This window comes from Ischnura elegans, chromosome 5, assembly GCF_921293095.1.
Source record: "Ischnura elegans chromosome 5, ioIscEleg1.1, whole genome shotgun sequence".
Classification (NCBI taxonomy): domain Eukaryota; kingdom Metazoa; phylum Arthropoda; class Insecta; order Odonata; family Coenagrionidae; genus Ischnura; species Ischnura elegans.
Genome location: NC_060250.1, coordinates 69,038,938 through 69,060,225, shown reverse-complemented (window position 1 = coordinate 69,060,225; position 21,288 = coordinate 69,038,938). Strand labels below are relative to the sequence as shown.

General features: G+C 40.6%; 1 protein-coding gene across 1 annotated transcript in view; it reads left to right on the top strand.

Annotated features, from left to right (window-relative positions):
• Positions 1 to 4,486: 4,486 nt before the first annotated feature.
• Positions 4,487 to 21,288, top strand: part of LOC124159029 — a 289,111-nt gene continuing 272,309 nt past the window's right edge. Inside the window, exon 1 of the mRNA XM_046534515.1 lies at positions 4,487 to 5,521. Within this exon, the coding sequence (XP_046390471.1) occupies positions 5,451 to 5,521 (71 nt within the window). The 5' untranslated portion in view covers positions 4,487 to 5,450. The remainder of the gene's footprint in view (positions 5,522 to 21,288) is intronic.

Genomic DNA, 21,288 nt, shown 5'->3' with positions numbered 1-21,288 from the left:
TAATTTAATTCAGAAAGTATTAAATTTTACCGCTTTCAGTTTTTTTCGATCGTACTTAATATTAAGTGTATTTAATCAATTAATTGATTTTTCTACATCGGAATGGAAAATTGCGAACACTTTACGATTTATTCGACTTTGTTTTATTCCTCTATGATTTAAATTTATTTTATGTTCGAGTCAAGTTAAAAGTCATTTGGGTTTCGTATATTGTATCATGTAAAAAGGGATGAAGTTAGGTCGGAGGTTTTTGCTAGGTTTCCACCAGGCGTCTTCAGATCGAAGTTATGATTTCTGTGTTTTTGCCGCGTATTGGACCAATCTTTCCAGGGGTTGGTTATGTTGTATCCGTCTTCTCTGTTGAAATTCTTGGACGTTTTAATTATCTCTATTGCCTCCCTTATCAGCCTGGGTAGTACCTCTTTTCTTTTGCGTTGATTTTCGCGGAATGATTTATGGTGGAATCCTGGCGAAACTGTCCGTCACCTCTGACAACAAAACGCGGCGAAAACCCGGGAAATGGAGAGATCCACGAATTTGAGATAAATGGTTCAAAAGGGTGAGTTTTACGGATTTCTGATGGGTATTTTATTAATACTTACACAATTCGATAAATAATATTTATCTAATTTAGTAAAATTGATTCAATTTTAAAATTTCTCTGAGGTCTGGGGGTCTATCCCCCAAATCCCTCCGCCCTCGCTGCGCCACTGATATGCCTTACCAGATCCATATCAGACTACCAAAACATCACAGCAGGATTTTATTCTCAGCATGTAATGGCAGTGTATGTGGCAGTGCATTTGTGACCGGCTTCATCGATGCCGTCACCCGTGAAATTGAACTCATTAGTTTCCTGAGTAATTACTTGAATACACTTTTGTTTTCAGCCAAGGTGAATCCAGTTCTGAAAAATTTACTTTCATGCTTACGGGCGTAGCGAAAGTTCATTAAGACTCAATCGAAGGATGCGGAATATAATGGTGGTGGGTAAGCCTATACTTATGAGTCGGGCACCATCCAGCAGGTTGTAAGTGAAATGAAAATCCGTTTTTTTGGAGGTGGGTGGAAACGTGCATGCCCTTGGTTATGCTCGTGTTCTCTAGCACTGAAAGTTATACGGAGAATTTTAATTAATTTTCTTTTGAAACTCAATTCTGCATAAAGTCACTGTAATGTATTCTCGTTCATCAATAGAGCATTTTTATAATCCATCATTGGGAAATATTATAATTGATTGATATTTTTGCTGTCCCCCTTTTGGAGGGGCTAACAGTTAACGGCATGGGACGTACACTTATAGATGGCCCTTAATTATTCCATCGAAGATATCCGATCTGTTATTGTGGGTCCGACAGGTGTAATTGATATTCCATTGCAGTATGCTCACGTTTAACTTTACGATATGTCGAACCACAGCGCTGGGACCAAGTTTAAACTGTGCGTGCCGGAATTCTGCGTCGAACGCAAGCTATGCGTTGTATTTATTCGTTATGATGGTTACGAGGTACGCGATGTATTTTCGAAAGTATGCATCAAGTCATACCAGCACAAATTTGGTGGTCTCACCATGTGCACTTACGGGCGAGAATGTTTTGTTTACACTCAATGCCACCGGATCACTTCGACTCCAGCCACGAATTACCTTCCTGTTGCTGTGATGTGGTGAACGTCCGTCGCCCAAGCGTCGCTCTATCTTCTGTCGGCGGACTACATTTTATTTTCGCATTCAATGCGAGCGGACCAGCTCGACTCAAATTCCCGAGTTCACTTCCTTCCACTCTCGACGCTCGCCATCGCGGGTGCGAATCAGGTGGCCACGAAGTTAACGTTCGACGCAGGCAGACTGACACGCTACAAACTTAATATATATGGATGCCATTTGCGAAATTAATAACGATCAGTCGAGAATTCCATTTGCTTTGGGAACATCTCGTCAATTTAGACTCTTAGGTTTTATATTGTCAGCAATTAGAATATTGATGAACGTTAGAAATAGATTGAGCGTTCTAAATGAAAGTAGGACGGAATGCCCTCTGGTGTTTGTAGCTGTTCATTTGATGTGAAGGCCGTTATATTTTTTCCATTACTAATCAAACTCGCTGATACCACCTGGGATCCGATGCTATTTAAGTGCATGTGAAATGGCTCCCGTATTATATTATTATCTTCAATTTATTTGAAATCGCTTCATGAACTGATAGGCAATGGTAAAATTATTATGTAGATTTTTTTTCCAATCATTTCTTTCTGTAAATAACCACACCAGGTGACATAGATTTGAAAGTTATTCTCGTCTTTGAGGACCTTAGTCCGTTGCGCTGGATAAAATACTAATAATGCCGGAAATTTGCATCAAAACGTTGAGTTTCGTCCAATATTGTGATTACTAGATTGAATAGTGACTCTAGGTAATTTTTCCTTATTTTACACAACCGCGCGGGCTTTTTGTGTCAAAATTATCATCATCGTCATCAGGGATGGAGATGAAGAAAGATTGTAAGACTTTCGTGATAATGATTCATGATTTCGACAATGATGTATTCAGCTTAAAATTCATGTAGTTCGCACATGAGTACTCGCTCACTCTCACACACACAATGAGTAAGTGTTACCCTTCGGTCGTCTGCTTAAACATATTCATTTATTCGTAATTTTTGCCACAACGACCTTAGCTTCCAACTCGAGCTCCAATCTTGGACTTCACACGGTGGCTGTTTCTACATATTAGCCAATTTTGTGTGACATCGTCATCATCTTCAATCGGAAAATTCTTTTATTGATACCGGAAGTCTGTTTTCTGTGCTTAGTTAGCGACAATCATGGCATTAGGCAGCCGCAGCCTTAGCTTACAAATGGTCAAAAGTTATAGTGAAGCTAATTAGATCAATTTGAGATTCAATGAAACTACTTGTCTGAAATGGGAGCATTCGTCAGTATAGGATTTCGTTATCCTTAAAATTTTAGCAAGACATTGTACATTTACTATTTATTAAATTTCTTCAGGTTGTTCTCAGCTGACGTAAACATTTGACACCCTGAGTCTTGTCGAACGCCTCATGAAACGACTCTGCTGATCGGTGTTGTGTTGGGCTGAATGAGTGATCCCAAGGAAGTAGTTGGGACTAAAAATTTTCGTGGGTAACTTTTGTAATGGTAAAGGGTGGAACTCGATCTATGTAGGGATTTAGGAGTACTAAATGACATGATCCCCAGATTCCCGTGACGGGCATACACCATTTCCCCCGTTTTGGTCGTTGAAGTCTCTTCCTTAAGCACCCTCTCCACTCTCCAGCGCAGACGATTCATTGCTTCCCCTCGTACCAATCAAGATCCTCATCAAGCTTCCGTAATTTTCGGTGATATGGAGACTTTCCAAGTCGGTGGCTGGTACAATATTTTGACCAATTAACTTCTGGAATGGTGGAAGGAGAAATTGGCGTTCCAAGCAATGTGATCGCAAGTTCCTCATAATGGGGATAACCAATGGGATCGTTCATTCAGGCATGAATTAATAGCTCATTAAAACAACTCGGTTGCTAGCAGGTAATGGTGAGTTAGGATAAAAATATTCCCTTATCATCCCTTCGCTCATAAGTTTAAAATTAGGAACGCGAAAGTTACCGCTCACTTTTCATGAGCTGCTGACTTCATCAGAGTTCAGGTGCAATTATTTTTTCTAGGAGAACCTCTCTCATTGAGAGAAGAGATCGCCATAAAGAGTACAAATGACAATGAACACGAGTAGCCCATGCATAGGGCCGAGGAATAGCTGAGAAGCGGTGACCCTCTTTGCATGAGTTCGTGACGTCATCAAATTATATACGTAAAGTTTAGATCGTCAATATATTTTTATTCGATTTAAATTTTGATTAATATTAATTTATATGATTGTATTATTATTTTATTTTATGAAGGTTTTCAATTTTTTCACATACTATTGTTCATAATATATACTTGTGTATACATAATATATGTAAATCTTACTTAAATGAGTCATGGATGAGCTAGTTTCGTTTAAATCTTATTTGCAAAATATAATGCCGAGCATTGCCTTATTTTCACTGAATGGTAACCACTATACAAGATTGTATCTTCTGGAGTACCTAATTTAACTGATTTTCTATATATTTTCGTGTATTTTTTAGTCTTTGAAATGAATATCCTTGTTATTATTATATTTCCGTCGCGAATGACTTGAAAAGTACATAACGGATATAAAATTATGTGTCTCTTTACTTTTTAAAATGAATCACGATCGATTGTAAAATTGTTGAAGGAACCACTGATACTAGACTATCAACAGACTATCCCCGGCTTCAGTCGTTGAAATCTCCACTTTGTGTGCGCTGTGAGGGCGCCAGCGCAGCCGATGCACCTCTTCCCCTCGCCAGCTCCCCTCCCCGCAGTGGGCCTACTACCTGCTGCTCCACCTGGCGACATCTCCCTTCCCCTCTCTTCACCTTCACGCCGGCCCACTTGGCGCAGAGCGCGCTGAGGCATCGAGAAGTACGGACGTGTGTTCACGGGACGGTCTTCGGCAAGAGCCCCCACGAATTCTATTCCCTCCTGACTGTAGACGTTTCGAGGCCCGCGACACCCGGGAGAGAGAGGCGCATTCCACGCGAACTTTTGTCATACGGTTGCCGCGTTGCAGTGGAACTTTATATATATGTTTTAAGCGTTGATATTCATTCACCAGAGCGGGGCCGAAGAGGTAAAGAATACATCAGGACTATTAAGCCCAATTCAAGTACCGGGGTGGGAATAACAAATTTGTTCGCTCATCGGATTTCCTCCGCTACCATGTAGTAGTGTCTTGGGCACTGCTGGAATTGTTGCCTCCGGTAATATTGACCGTTAAGTGCTTGGAAGGTGTCTCGGGCTGAAATTTGCCGTTCAGCTTCACGTTCTGCCGTATACCAAGTTTTTAAACACTATTATTTTAGACCTCAAACTCGGAGTTATTTTTAGTACTGGTGGACCTCGCGACAATCTAGTCTCGGGCTTCTCTTTTATGTGGATGTTGAGTGCACTTTTACTTTTCCTGACCCCGGTGGAAAGCTTCAAGTCTTGAAACCAGCAAGAGGTTTAGTGAAGTGTTGTGTCCTAGCCTTATAGTACCTCCTCCACATAAATTGTCCTTGCTACCGTTATTTCGGCGAGAAATAAGGTGACGGGAGGTGAGTCCATTTATTGCATTTACGGGTCTTCAAGAGTGGTCTAGGCGCTTCCATTTACTTTTGTCACTGAAGATATTCTTCAAATAGTTCAAGTCCTTCAAGTGGACTCCGCGCTCTCGTCAACACTTAATTAAGTGTAACAAGTGCTCTGCAGGCGGAAATAGGTGGCTGGGAGTTGTTGCCACCGCATCCAAAACGGGTGATCATCTATAGTTGCTGCGAGGAAATCAATCGGGTGTGCTTCTGATAGTAAACTGATCAGTGAAGATGACCGTGACGTATTCTGGAGAAGTTGCCAACGGCAGCAGTTTCGGATGTTTTTGGAGAATCCTTGGAAAGTGAGTAAAGTCTTTATTGTTTTAAATCTTTTTGCCCAGGTTACATAGTAAAGGCGAATTTGAGTTCTTCATTATTTTTCCCTGAGGTAGTTCAGGTTTCTCTTTGGATTTGTGCCCACAACTCAACGGTGTTGCAAATGGTCGTTGGAGGTTTCACAAAGACACGAGACGAGGGCTGCAGTGGATCTGTGGGATGTGTTTATTTTTGCAATTTCATTATTTTAATGCAGTTGAGAAGTTGCCCTAAAAGTCTTGTCGGCCGTGATCATTCAATTGATTGATGTTTGGTGGGGACGTTGCTTCCTCAACTTACTGGTGACGATTTACACTGAACACATGGAAGAAGGCAGGTCAATTTCCCAGCTGACCTCAAGGTCAAAACTTTCCTGCTCCTGTCAGAGGTTGCGCGTTTGAGGTCGTAATTCTCAACGTTACCAGTCCATACTTTTCGCAAGGCTGTCAATTTATTATTATGGTTTTTAGTATTTAGCATATTTTTGTAAAATAGTGAAAGTAGGATTATGGTGAATGATAGGTCTTATGATTGTGATTATACTACATAGGACGTTCAAAAAATTTCTGGACATTATCATTATATTTAAAAGTTTGGTTGACTTTTTCCGGGGGTGTTTTTTCCACGATCTGATATGACCCTTAGATCATTATGTCTGCCAATTGTCCATGAAATGGGTTCTTGGTAGCCCAAGCATGTTTCTTGGTAAAAGGAGTGAAATTCTCCGCAAACGTTTCTGCCTTGGGACTGACATGAGTTAAAAGGGAAAGGCCTTCGAAGTTATGCCAACTAAGTCAGTGGTATGTCAGTCGGAGGGATGGGGTGTCCGGCTGTGGAAGTATTTACTTACGCCTTCATTATCACTCGCCAGATCGTTGCTATAAAGTTTTGGCTACCATGGTCCCACCTTTACGAGCAAAATCGAGTACTCTGTGGTACACGGCCGTCGCCTGAAAAGAAACTTAGCGAGGAGGTCGGAGTTTTCATTTGCAATGGGTGCAAGTATGTGAACGTATTCCCAAATATCTCGGAGGGTGGAGTCGCATCCCCACTAATCTCCCCTCGCTCTGCCTTTTCGCAAGATTTGGTGTTTTGATACATTAACCGTCGTTTTCAGGTTTCTAGGAATCCTGAAAACTTAGCGATGTAATTTGTTTTGATTTTTACATTTTGCGAAAGAATCTGGCGCGATCGAGAAAGTTAATTACATTTTTCATTCTAAAAATCCATATTTTCAGTTAAATTTTCAGGGCTGTGATCATGATCAGCAGAAGTTAGCATGTTCGGCGGTATGGTGTACTCGTCTGCTTACTTACGGCGGTATTGCATAAAAATGTCTTGTTGAATTAGTCTTCGACGTTCTGTTCAAAAGGTGCATAATTAGCGCTACCTTACCAGTGCACATTTAGGCTGAACTTATTGTGTTATTTGTTTTCTATATTTTCAATATGCTCCTTTTATAGTATTCATAATAAAAATTATTAGGGATGCCTATGCAATCCCTGGTACATACCCTTAAATCTTTTCGTCTTGTATTTTGTGAAAGCAACCTTAAGAAAAGATGTTTTGTTCTAGGCTTCGTTAAATCAACAACTTATTTCTATTTTTTTTACAATGGTTCATATAAAAAACACAGGAGAATATAGTTTTCGAAAATTGCCTCATTTGGCTCAAGGTCTGCCCGAATTTCCTTCTTTATTTGCTGCCGTTGATTTCTACCACTTTTCATTTCTATGCAAGAGGGTGGCCGATCCATGGTGTCCGTTGTTCGACCAGAGTAGGTTAAGTCGTGCTTACACGAGACACTTTGTTGACCTTCACTTATTTAAACATTGCTCTGAAAGATATTTGATGGGCGTATTTTCTACCAGCTTTGTCGAAGTTAAGCGAGTGAAAGGAACGGATCGTTTATCTTAGGTGATCGATGGTATCTTTTATTTTCGAATATTACTCGAAAATTTCCTTTCAGGAATATTTGAAAGAGCTTCGCCAGTTTATCGGTAGCACGAAGGGAGCTTTCGAAAAAATAATTCTTTGCGCATGTATTTCCACATGGATTGCCTGTCTTCTTGTTTGTTTGTTTGCCCAAGAGTTTTTTTTGTGAAGGCTTCTGTTTGAGCTCGAGAATTTGAATTAGGTAACTTAAAGTTTGAGTAATTTACTGGTTCAATGTTTTTTCTAAAGTCACGGCAGTCTAAGTTTTGGGATTACATGTGGCTTAAATGAGTACCACATGAAATTTACTCTCCTCGAGTTGCTATTCGAGTTACGGTCAAGGCAATTTTTAATAAAAGTTGGGGCTAGTCTAAAGATTGAATTTTCAATGCCGATTGTGGGAGTCCACTTTTGCTAGAATTTTGTCCTTGGTTACCAGGTAGACAGTTATGTTTTTTACAACTCCACCTGGAATGGCTTGTGTTGTATTCATCAATAGTGCTCCGTGCTTATTGCGTCAGAGATTTCTGTGAAAAGACTTTGCCAGGTTGATTGGATTCTAGAGGTAATTTCTCGAATTTCCTAAGCGAGCTTTATCAAGATGAAGCTGTGGAAGAGATCTGGGGAATGACTTATTCAGATTATTATATAGCGAGATAAATAATTTATATAGCGAATATAGATATAAATAGAATAATAAAGATAAATTATATATATAGCGAGCGATGCTCAACATTTAGTAATATATTATGATTTAAAGCAATGGTACTGATACTGAAGGCGATTTTATGCATTTTTGTCCTATTTACATGAAGTCTGAACTATTTGGTTACCTAACTATGGAGACTCAATGAATAAACCTTTTTGTTCTATCCGTGGACGTGTACAATAATGGTGAAGCTTAATGCGTATGATTCAATTTTTCTGCTCTATCTATGCTTCCATGAAATGGATGGCATTTACAAGAATTGCTGACAGTAGTTAAATCTGATGTTTCTTTTTTGCAACACACACAATCACATATGTTTAAGGAGTATTGAAAATATTTGTGAATCGCTTATAACAGGCGTTTTGTAGGTTATTGAAAGTACACAATTTGCTTCGGTCTTCGATTGTTAAATTGAAATTGGCTCTGTGTCTGCAATAGCTTCCAATCAGGTCTTCATAATTGGAAAGTTCACTCGCTATTCCTCTCTCTCTCTCTCAGGCCTCAGAAGAGTTTTATTGACCCTCCATGTTTGCTGATGATGCCCGCTTATCTTTTGCTTTGATTGGCCATTTTTAACGTGACAGTTTAGTTCCCCTTAGGTAGCATTATAATTGCATTTATTGCTTGATCGGTAATAAATTGACATCCCAGCGCATGAAGTCTTTTACGATAGTAACATGCATGGTAAGGTCAAGTTCAGCATAGATGCCGTTGGGATTTTTATTCTTATTTCCATTCCACCGTATACGACATTGTATTTTATTTTTAGGCCGTTTGGAACGCTAGTTTCTCCGCTTATTGCCTTGGTGTCTGTGTGAGATACTCAAACTCAAATATTGTTTGCGATCGGTTTGGACATCTCAGAACAGGCATTTTCAGGTGTGGTGAAAGTTCCTCTCAGGAAATACGAGGAATATATTCGCTCGAAATACATCAATCGTTAGTGATGACAATCAGACACCTTTGTCACATGCAAGAATATGAATCCGGTTTTGCCTTGACAGACGATTTTACCACCCTCTTATGATAATTTTGTGTGGATCTTTCGGATTTTTGGGTTATAATGATGTAGTTACGTGTGTGAACTGCTGCGCTGATAAATACAAGGAGTTCAAAATTTCCAATTTCCATTTTTAATCGAAGGAAATAATCGTTTGGCCACTTGACTGATGTATTTTCATGGCAGTTCATCTTACGGTTGTTTGACAGCTTGATTTCGCCTTTGAATATAGTAAGTAAATGGTAATCGACGTAGACTGTTATCGATAGTGTACATCGCATACTGAAGCAACGTATACCGCGATCATATCATGTAATTATAGTAAAGTTCATCTAACACGTACTTAGTTTAAATAATATATCGATTTGTGTACATTCACGACAATGTTTAGAGTTCTCTTATTTGTCCATTTGGGGTCTGGTATGCGAAAGTAATATTCGATAAGCTAAAACATCAAAGGCGGCAGTCAATTTTTATCCCTCACACACGAAAATTCGACCCAAGCCCTTCAGCTTCATTCCGTTTACCGCCATTTATTTCGAGAGGGGACTTCACCACAAAGATGTTGGCGCATTCCCCCTGTGTCTACGATTATGAATATTAGTTAATATATAATTCATGTTTCCCCCATTAATTTCCGCGATGCACACCGTATATCCCTCTTGCGTTTGTTTTCGTTCCTCCGTCTTCTTCATCCCTTGGCACAACATCAAGGCAGGTGAAAATGGTTATGCTGTCCAGTAGCCGCCCTCATCGCTTCTCTTTCTCTCTCTCCTTTCTTCTGGAGCCTTTCGCAGTTCAAGGTGACCACACGAGGGATATAGTTGGAGGGGGAGGGGTCTTAGTCCCTCCCCGCGACCGTTCTAGCTCCTCAAGGAATGAGAGGTACCCCAAGAGGGGAGTTGTCTCGAAAGAGGGGCTGTTGGGATTCAAGAGAGAGGGGCCTTCTGAAGCTTTTGCCCTGGGGCGATGTTTCGTGTTGTTTAGTCTCACTGACGTCGTGATCCTGGCTTCCTAGCCGGTCGTACTTTTCCTATAATGAAGGAAGTAGCGTCTAGGTCTTCGGCCACAGGTGTCTGGCATAGAGGAATGTTTTCTTCCACATGGCTGCAGTGTGACTTCTAGTAGCACGTTTGAACGTTGGGGTAGCTTCCTCGCCTACCAATCAAACGGTAGCGACTTCAAATACCGCCTGGGTGGTTTCTTCCACCTCCCAAGACGTGGACGTAAGTGTTTGTGCTAGTTAGTTACAACAGAGGACCTGATGGTCCTAAATGCACTCAAAATAATGACTACGGTATAATTCTGCCGTTTCTCAAGGGTGGTATTTATCTGATGTCGGTTTGCGACAGTGAGCTATGCAATAGTTTCTATTTGCAAATGTTACAGAAAGTTGTTTTACTGCCTCAGATAGGAACCTTCGAGGTTATAAAGTAAAGTTAAAGTGCGCAGAATGTGGACAATGCAATCATCAAGGGGGTAACTCAAAACTTTTTACGCCTATTTGAGCTTATGTTGGCGCAACATTTATGTAACTAACGTAACTAGATTTCATTTACAACATTCATTTTCTTTTAACGACAAAATTAGTGCTATTACTATCCGAATGAAATTTTTTTACTATGATTCTTATGGTCGAGCTTTATTTAGGTTTCTTTTTCAAACGAGATGCTTAGTCTTACATGGTTTGTACTTTTTGGTATTATTTGACAAATATCGCCCTAAGAGCCAGCACGGAAATGCAGATTTTCAAATGTGATTAACAACAATTACATCTTGGCAAGCCTATAGTTTTCGGCCGTCAGTCAATGAGCTACCATTAGATGGCCATATCTTGATATCTTCATGGTAACCATCTTAACTCCAGAACATATTCCCAGTGTGTATAGTATGGTATGGTATGTGTATAGTTTGGGAGTCCAAATGCATATCTGCATGCTGGTGATTGGTCACCCCCTGCCAAACACCCTAGAGGTGGCTCGGAGGGTATTATGTAGATGTACGTCTTATTTGTCAAATTGGGTTCAATTGGATTAAAAGGTAGGGTGTCAAATTTATATTTTTACCTCTATTTTAGATTTTGTTATTAAAGGTATTCTGTCGTTAACGGTAGGTTCTCACGGAGTTTTTCTTCGGATCACCTTTGTCACTCCCTCCTCCTTCATTAAGCTTCCCTTTTCGATTCACGGTAAAACCTACTTAGGTTTGATTTCCTTCATTATATCCTTAAATCTTTAGCTTTTCCTCCTCCTTTCCACTGATTTAATATTCTTCCCTGCAATGCGGTATTTAGCTTTCTTTACTATCTTGTTACTTATTCCATTCACACCTTTCTCTTTGCCAAATCTCCTTATGGAGTTTCTTTTCCTCATTCCCACGAGTCTAGCACGCATATCATGTTATTTTGTTGCCGCCACAGCTATTCTTCTAATTATATGTGACACTTAAATAAGCATCTCCACTTCCAAAATGAAAGGATTGGATATTTAATGGATACGACGCAGTGCTTTTCCTCTCTGTCCACTATACCTTCACCATTCTTCTCCGTACGCATATCTCGAACGCCTCTAGTCTTCTCTTGTCCTTCTTCCTAAGTGTCCATGTGTCCGCAACGTAAAGCGCTACACTCCATATCAGACTCTTCACTAACCTTTTCTTTACACTCTTACATGACGATCCTACAAGAATTTTGTACGGATCTAATAGGAGAGATGCATCCTCTTAATGCTAAAACTGCATTCTCTTGTTTGTAAGGCTCCTCCAGTAATGGATGGAAGCGGCAGCAGATTTGAGCAGACGTTTTCCACGGGAGGCTGATGACGTGATCTCGCGGTCCTTCCGCAAGTCCTCGTCCCGGCCGAATCAATCCTCGAGACTCGTGGCTTGCAAAAAATATCAAGGCGAACAGGTTTAATATCTTTTTAAGACTTGCCCTGTGCTGCGACAGGTATTGCGAGATGTGGTCCAAGTCTTTCTTTTTGCGCGGAGGACGAGCGGGTGATTAAATCGTTGGCCCTATCCGTCTCCGGTCCAGAGGTCGTTTCCTGCATCCGATTATGCTTTTTTATACGTTGCGACTAACGTGCTCGGAAAAAAGGCTGCCCCGACACGATTTTTCCCGTCTTCTTTCCTCCGCGAACTATCGTCGGCGCAATATAGCAATGGTTGATAGTCGATATGTGAGGCAAGGACACTCTTTCAAGGCACTTTTATTTACTCGCGGAGGTGTTTTCACTCTGTATCACACAGATGGAGCCCTCGATTATCTTTCTAATTGAGGGTTTTGAGACCCATGATTAGGCAACAGGCTTCATGTAACGTGAATATTTTTTCTGTTTTCACGTTGAGGTCGAGGTTTTAATCCTTCACTATAATTACTAATCTGAGTGTGCTAACATAGAGGTATAGGAATGTGAGGTCGAATTATTTTTACCACCGTTGTTGTTACCACTCCTGGCGGAACCTAAAACTAAGAGTTTACATTCGGCACACCCTGTAATGGTCACTCTCAGCCCATGGTGCTTATGCTATGGTAAAGTTAGGTAAAGAGCTAATATTGAAGCGTTTACTGGATAGATGTCGAGCATGTTGCATATTTATCGACATTTTTCTCAATTGCCGTGCAACTTTTACTATAATAAAATCCAAAGATTCCCGCGTGATGGATTGGAATCGTTCCATATTTAAATAAAGTCTTGCAATTTTCCACGATTATGAAATTTATTATGACCTAGGTTTCGATGCTACTTGAATATGATGTAGTAACATTGAAACCTCGGTCGTAATAAGTGCTTAAGTAAATGTTTTGTGTCATATTTTCATCAATTATGCCGTTTTGTAAAGCACCGTAAGCTAGGAGTGTGGCTCAAGGTAAACGTAGGTGGGGAAAAACTTGAGCAAGTAGTGCAATTCAAAACTATTTGGGCAGCGCAGAGGAAAACTGATACAGCAGTAAGGACATTAGGAAGTGAATGTGTTACAAAGGAGGCGTTCATGAACGGGAAGGAACTTATGAAAGGATCGTTATATAAGAGTTTAAAGAATAGGCAAAAGCAGTCTCATCTGGAGTGTATCGCTTTACGCGGAAACGTGGACACTTGCGGATGAGGACGAGAGAACAATTGATGCGTTCGGGATGTGGGTGTGGAGAAGAATGCAGATTTCCTGGATATAGAAGAATGCAGATGGTGAAGTGTACAGATAGGAGGAACGATGAAGTGCTGTACATGGTCGATACAGGGCAGGGAGGTTGTAGATGAGATGCGGAGGAGACAGGAAGTATGGATGGAGCGAGTACTTAACGGGGATGGGATGTTGTAAACAGTGTCAGAGAGTAGAATTTGTGGTAAGCGAGGAAGGGAATAGGATATTTAGATAGAATGAAAGGGAGTAGGCCTTAAAATGAATTGAAGAGGGAAACCAATTAAGTGAAGGAAGTCTACCGGAATGGTTCGTGAAGCTCCATGCCAACCGACCTTAATCGGTAGAATTCCTTAATAATCGGACAGCTTCACACTGATTTTATCCTATTTCTCACCGCCTTTTTAATTCGTGCTTGATGTAGATTTCGTATCTCAATGCTGAGTTAAATTAGTCTCTTTTTACGTACATATTTACATATTGTACCTTAAGACACCTCAATTGGCGTGTGGTCCTAGGTGTTAGTAATATACATGCCATTGACCTGTTCGTCAATTATAGAAATTGGTGCGTGTTGTGAGAGATTTGACCGGTTGAATTCGACCTATCGTTTTTTAGCGTCCTTTTTTACTGGGAATGTTCGGGGGATAACGAACTCGTATACCTGTGATACGTTTTCAGGTAGATATTCTCCGTGCCGCTTTGAAATATATTTCTTATTCGATCATTGACCAGCAAACTACATTGATGCATGGCGCGAAACCAGCAGAGTTTGGGTGTTGTACATGTTTTTTCAAATGTTTACAGCAGCCCAATAGGTTGGGGGCGATTGGCACACACAGGTGTTTGTCCGTCTGGGAAAAGTGACTGTTATTCCAAATTCATATTATTTTTTTGCTAATGTAGTGTACTGTCCGTGTTAAAAGATTGTATTTCTACTAGTTACTTTTTCAGAGATCTTATGCTTCCAAAATTATGAACTGTGTTGCAACTGGCAAAAGTTTCATTGACTAACTCAGCCTACTTCCTCATAAATGCATTGATACATTGTGCTGATAAAAAAATGCAATAAAAACTGATTAAACGGATGGGAAGCTAGAGGGACCATTACTCAAATGAAGGATGTCCTGTAAATTCCTTTTTCTGCCACTCTTTGGCGGGTGTAGCCAAAGAGGTATGAAGTTTCCACATTTGAACCTAATTTCTCAAATGGAAAATACTTTTTTTTCATTGTAAATAAGCGCTATAAATATTGAAATCTAAAATCTTCTTTTAACATGCTTAGGCTTAAGGAAAATTTTATATTCATTCTTACTTTTATTTTTTCGCTCTCATCAGCGTTTTGGTTATATAAAAATTATTACGCTATTTACAAAACGCGCCCCAATGAAATCGCCATTCATAATGAATTCATTAATTATATCTTTACCTCAGCTGTTAATAATTACTGGAAACACAATCCCTTGCTCTTAACTGTGTGTCTACATATGGGGATTTCCCTGAAAGCCATTGTACTATCGTTTGTTGGGTCTGCTGCGGGTAGGAGTGATTTTTTTAAGAGCCCTGTTGTCTCGCGGGGGAGTGCATAGGTAAATATTCGAGACTCGAGAGCGACCTCACCAGCCCCGCCCCCCCTCTCCGACCAAAGCGGGCGTCTTGTCATGGCAACGACGATGTCGGCGGCTTTGCACGTTGGGGATGTGGGTTACGGGGCTAGCGGTCGCCTAGCACCCGACCTCGGATACGGAAAGCTGCGGCGAGACGAAAATATCGCCTATACGCGCACTCGAACACGTTATTAACGCGTGCCGTGTTTCTCTGCCTCTCTCTTCTCCTATTTTTTTCCTCCTTCCTCCGTGTCGCGCCGCCGCGGAAACCTTCCGGTGCACACCCATTCGTCGGGTTTTTGTCCTGGTCTCATGCGTCCTTGCTTCCTTGGGCACGTAGCGTTTCATTCACCTCCATCCAAGGGGGAATTTCGCCTCTCGCGTGCGCCTTTTCCCCCAAATTTGGCACAATGTCTATCAGCGTTGGCCATGGGCGAATGGAGGCGTGGGAAAGAGGAATTAAAGTTAAATGCCCTCTACACCAATTCTAATACATTATCACAACGTACAGCAATTGGTTAAAAGCTGCTTTTGGCAACGCGAGGAACAAGATCGATTCCTCTTCTTCATGGGCGGTAAATATCTAAACCCGGAATTGTTATTGTTTCATTACAGCTCGTCATTTCTGCGGTACGTATTTAGTGAAATGTTTTTTGTTGCGAATTTGCGGGGTGCCTGTGTTGGCTTTTCCGCAAAGATTTGAAACTGGACTTTCGAGTATCAGAATAGCTACTGATCATGGAAATGGTATTTTGGAATAAGATGTTTTATTTCGACTGATGCGGAAGATTAGTTTATATAAGCGGAAAATTGCCAGTTATTTATTGCAATGATTAATTGTTAGGTTCCTTTCCGAACGTTTCTCTATATATGTATGCGTGCATTGTTACGAAGGAAAGGTGCGCATACAATTCTTACACGTCTATCATTGCGAGAGATATTTCGCATCCATAACTTGGCAGCTTCTGTATTTGGAGAGAGAAAACTCTGCATACCGTCTACTGCAACTCATAGAATGATGTAGGATCGATAAAATTCACTCCCTTGCAGGGACCTTAGATCTGGTTAACAGAGTAGCTACCGTTTAGATGTGCGATTTTGAATCTGAATGAAAGTCTGTAATTGAATCCCTTGTGTCACAGAATTAATGCGTGCTCAATAATGCTATATTGATCAGTTTTCAAGTGTAGAAGAACTGCATTTTTTGGTAATGGCTGTTAGTGATAAAATGATCATCTATTTTTCGAAATTATATGTCTCTCACGCCCTGTAATAATTTCTCTTTGTCCAGATATACATATATGAGAAAACACATATGAGAAAAAATCGCCTGTTCCATTTTTTTAAGATATTGCATAAATTCAAAATGGGTTTATATCCCCTGTTGGCATCACCATTAGACATAAATCAATGCCTCTTAAAATTAATATCTTCAATTATTTTATTATAATTTATGCTAAAACAATTATGCTGATTTTTTAAAAGTTCGTTGATTTGAAGTCTAAACGTAAATATACTTGGCGTTGATGTCAAGCAAAAACATAAATTTCAGATTATTACTTACAAGACTGTGGCTCATGTTTGGGGAAAATTCTTTCATGGTCTCATTATTTAATAATTAGAGCTTATGATAGGTTTTAAATAGCCTTAATTTTCTAGGATGACAATTAAATAGGGAGATGATAAATATTCACTGCGAATATATAAATGCTTACTTATATACCCGCCTGAGAGTCTCATGGGCATTCGAGGCGTGAATGTAATCCTTACTCTGCTAGCGTACGTTGTGTTATTAAGTTTCTTATTTATTTCTAGCCCATACCTTCCTTGTAATTCATCCGAGATTCAATTGCAAGGAAGACATTGACAGTGGTGCATGTTTGAGACACTTGTCGAAGTGTTGGCTTGCCGCACATGCCTTTGTAACGGAAATCTTCCAGTGCTTCGGCGTGTCTTATTCCAATGTCTTTCATCGATGCGTTCATTTGAATGACATATAGCATGGATCTACGTCCATGTGTCAGTCTTTGTCACCTTTTTCCTTCCTAATTTGATCCGCCATCTCAGGTGTTTCGCTGGGTTTAGCACGCACTTTGGGGTCACTCACCTGACAGCCGGGCTTAACTGTTAAGTTTCTTTCTCCATGGAGGCATTGTCATTGGAGTTTATTTGTTTTAGGCTATATTTCGGTAGGCAAACGTGCCAATGTCAACTTTTCTAGCGTTGGGAGTGTTGCGATCTTTATTGTGCTTGTCTTTTTTTCCTCGCAGTGGGTATAGCGTGGCACTTTGTGTAGGTTGCGCAGTCACCTTCATCTTATGTAGTTTGTACTTTATCCATATGTTGAATAGAAAGTGATGTCTACGATGAAGCTTGAGCTCCGTACAATGAAATGAAAATGGCCCATACCGGGGCTAAGTGAATAATTTTGGGAAGGATTACAAGTAAAGCGCTACGTTTGTGTATCATAGATCATTTGGGTCGGATTGGCTTTTCGTTTAGATGTACACACGATGGGATATTCAACATCAGTTAAAGCATTATACTAGTACACCTATTCACCCTATTTTTCCACTTAGATGCGTTGTCCGAGGTAATCACCAGTATGTGTATGGTAAAGGGCTATCGTTTCGAGTATATGGTGCTGAGTCCAGTGATATTAATCCGTAGAAAATTGTGTGGCTAATTTCTACTCCTATCGCTTCATTGGGGTAACGGAGTGGCGTGGCTTGAAAACCTGCTGTGTACGCGCATTCTCTCAGCTGAGCAGTCGTCTGCCAGGCCAGTGAGACAGCATTTGCTGAGAATTTCAGGGACGGGGACGCAGCGTTGTCGTGGCATTTAGCTGCGAAAGATTTGCAAATGATTTCAGCGGGACACGTGACCTGATCGACTCTATTCACGCGTTAAACTCTCCGGAATAAAAAGTTATGCTATGAATATTTGAGTGAATTTTATTGCTTATTATTTTTCAAATTCGCAAGTCTTATGACTCCAGCAGTTTTTTTAACAATTAAAACTTATTTATTTTTTGTATTTTCCACAGTAGCCATCTATTGAGAACTTAATGATAAAATCGTTTGGGTCGGTTCGTAGTGAAATTCCATGACTTTGAGTTTAGCGCGTTGAAATATTCCAATGTTATTTTTTCAACCGAATCGTTTGTAATGGCAAGTATTTGCGGCCTTCTATGAGATTAAAAAAATCTATGGAATATAACATACTTAAAGGATGCAATCCACCCATACGATTAGCTTTTATTTGAAACTGATTTTTTTCATTTCCCCTCATTTATGCTACCACCTTCACGATAGCCGTTGGAGACAGTAAGGAGAGAGTAATTGGTTTTAAATCTACGGATTACAAATAAGATTAAAGATCAAATCTAGCAATTTAAATGCTTCATGTGTACGAACTCTTTTCTGCGGTTAACCTCTGAAACAGTTGGTGGAGCGCCTCGCGATGGGTTCGTTCATCAAATGCTCGTAGTGAGTTCGAATACATCTACATCTACATAATACCCTGCGAGCCACCTCTAGGGTGTTTGGCAGGGGGTGATCAATCACCAGCTTGCAATTGGACTCCCACATGCACACCACACGGTCCAGAAAGCGTCATGTATACTAACAAATTATACTACCCTATGCTGTTGTAAATAATAATAAAATTAAGAAACATGCATTAAGTTTTACATAGGTTAGTAGGCTACACAACAAGTCATGCAATATATTTATGAGTTCTATCGCTGCTATAATCGTTATAATCCCTTATTGATCGTGGAAAAAAAGACATTCTGAATCTGTCTATTCTACAGTCTATCTCTCTTACTTTATTTATATGATCTGATCTTCCGTAGTATGTTGGCGTCCGTAAGATATGGTTAACTTCGCAAGAAAAGACACTGCTCTTGAATTTATCTAAAAGGTTTAGTCTACTATTCAATTTACGGTCCGACAGAGATTCCCATCCGAGTTTATCCAAGAGGTCAGTTACACTAACAAGACTATCGTAACGACCTTTCACATACCTGGCAGCTCTTCTTTGCGCGCGTTTTAACTCTGTTATTAAGCCTTTATCATGAGGGTCCCAAACACTGGCAGCGTATTCTAAATGTGGTCTAACGAGGGAAAAGTAGCTTATTTCTCTCACTTTGTCGTCGCACTTTCCTAATATTCTTTTTAACAAAACCCATTTTACGATTAGCTTGACCAAAATTACCTTACTAACTTGCGATTTAGCGTATGAGTGAACGTTCCCATTGTCCCGTACAACGCTGACCACTTCGGATGGAGTGACGCTGCTACTTCAGTTTGTCATCCTAATCCGTGAGCTCGCTCATATTGGGTGCATTCAGGGGGAGTGATCGCTCCTTGATCAGTGAGCGGACTGTGACGTCAGCGCTCACTGAGCGATCACATTTCTCCCTGGATGGTGAATGCTCAGTGAGCGCTTTGGTGGGGAACTTGAAATGCAAAACATTCAATATGGCGCCCAGCGCTTGTGTTTACTTTCGTGTAGCGGCTGCGAAATATCCTTTAATTCCTGTGATAAGTTCATACCTTGTGACTCTGTCCCGAATATATATCACCCTTAATGTACGGGCCTTAAGGATTTATCGCTAACAGTTCTTTACGAGTCCCGTGATATTTATTGGAAATGCCTTTTGTGTCAATCGTCCAAATATTTCGTTGGGAATCTGGCGCCTGACATTGAAGTCTTGAAAAAAGAGGTCTTTGCACTAAAATGGACGTCTTTCCCATGTTTAGAAAGCAATAGTTTCACATTTGCTAATTCCGTGAAATCCGCTTCGTCTTATAGTTTCTTCAATGAGATTTAATAATTGATCAAGGACAGCAGTAGACGTTATTATTATCACAACAAACTGTTTGTGAACATCGGGTGACTAATAGTTATATCTCAGCATTACGGGACGTAGTGTGGCGGAAGTTTTGAGGAAGTGCTGGTAAACCGGTCAAATTAAAAAAATGCTGGTGTTATCGTACTAACCAAATCTGACATTACTTTTGAAGTGAGCTATGTGCCACATGAGCTTCTAATTGAGGAATGGACTTTGAATGTGCTCGGGTTAATGTTCATGTTCCTGCTGATGACAAACAAATTTTTGTTATATCTTCTTGTCGTTCGCCAGCGAGTAGTTTTAAGGGTTTTTAAAATCACTGAACAACTTGCTTGATGCTAACTTTTTATTGACATAATAGATTTAGCCTCTAACCTTCAACATTTCTAGTTCTGTCTACTTTATGTATGCCACTCACTTTGTCAAAGGTCACATGAAAGGTTTACTCTTAACCCTGATATCACTGTAATATGTTTCTCTACCAGAAGACCAATATTTATAAAGGTACCTTATGTACGATCATTCTCGCGTGTGTTATAGAAATTCACCGCTTTACACGATGCAATTTTGATTTTAACTTCATACATACTTCAGCTATTGCGCAATGACGTCCCCCGTGTAAAACGGCCTGAAGGCAATGTTGAAGCAATTACTTAGTTAACCCGGAAGAAAAATTACTCACGCCTTATTTTTTGACTAAGCGGACAAGTAATACCCCGCGATTTACGTATATAGATATATTTCAATTTATCTGAAGCCTATGAAATATTAATAAAGAATTAAAAACACATTTCAACTCGAAAATCCATTTTTCAGCGAAGGCTACATCTGAACTTTACCTCGCTTACGACAAAATTCCACCGCAGAATAATATTTTGGCTACCTAATTTAGTAAATAAATACGTAACAAAAGGCCTTCTGCCAATCACATTTAATATGCCTACATTACGTTTAAGTCATCCAGCGTTCGATACGTTACAATGTATAATTAATACGGCTGCTCGACTCGACAGTTCTTCGGCACCATTTTGAACTCGCGCCGCCGCTCACTGGTCGGTGAGCGAGGTGATCATACCCGGAGTACGCTCACAAATATGGCGGTCGCTCACTAGTGATCGGGTGGTGAGCGGTCGCATCCAGGGGGAGAGCGGTGGTTCGCTCACCTTCCGCTCAGTGAGCGGAGCTCCCCCTGGATGCACCCATTGTTTCGTCCCCTTACTTTCTCCTCCCATCCGCGCCAGTGGTGGAGGCCGGTCGTCGTTTCGCTAGCGGTCACTCGCTGTCTCCCCGCCGCAGGTGAGGCCCACCCTGACCATCCACCCCACGTATACACACTCTCATTCCACTTCCAGCCCTTCCTTGTCCTAAATTTCATTCATGGTTCTGCGATCCACTGCACGCCACATTGCTAATCCCCATTCACACTCGTATTCGCGCATGGTTTGGAAATCCGCGTCGGAATTCCCAATTCGTGCACCGCAACTTCCTGCCTTGTCCACTTGCGA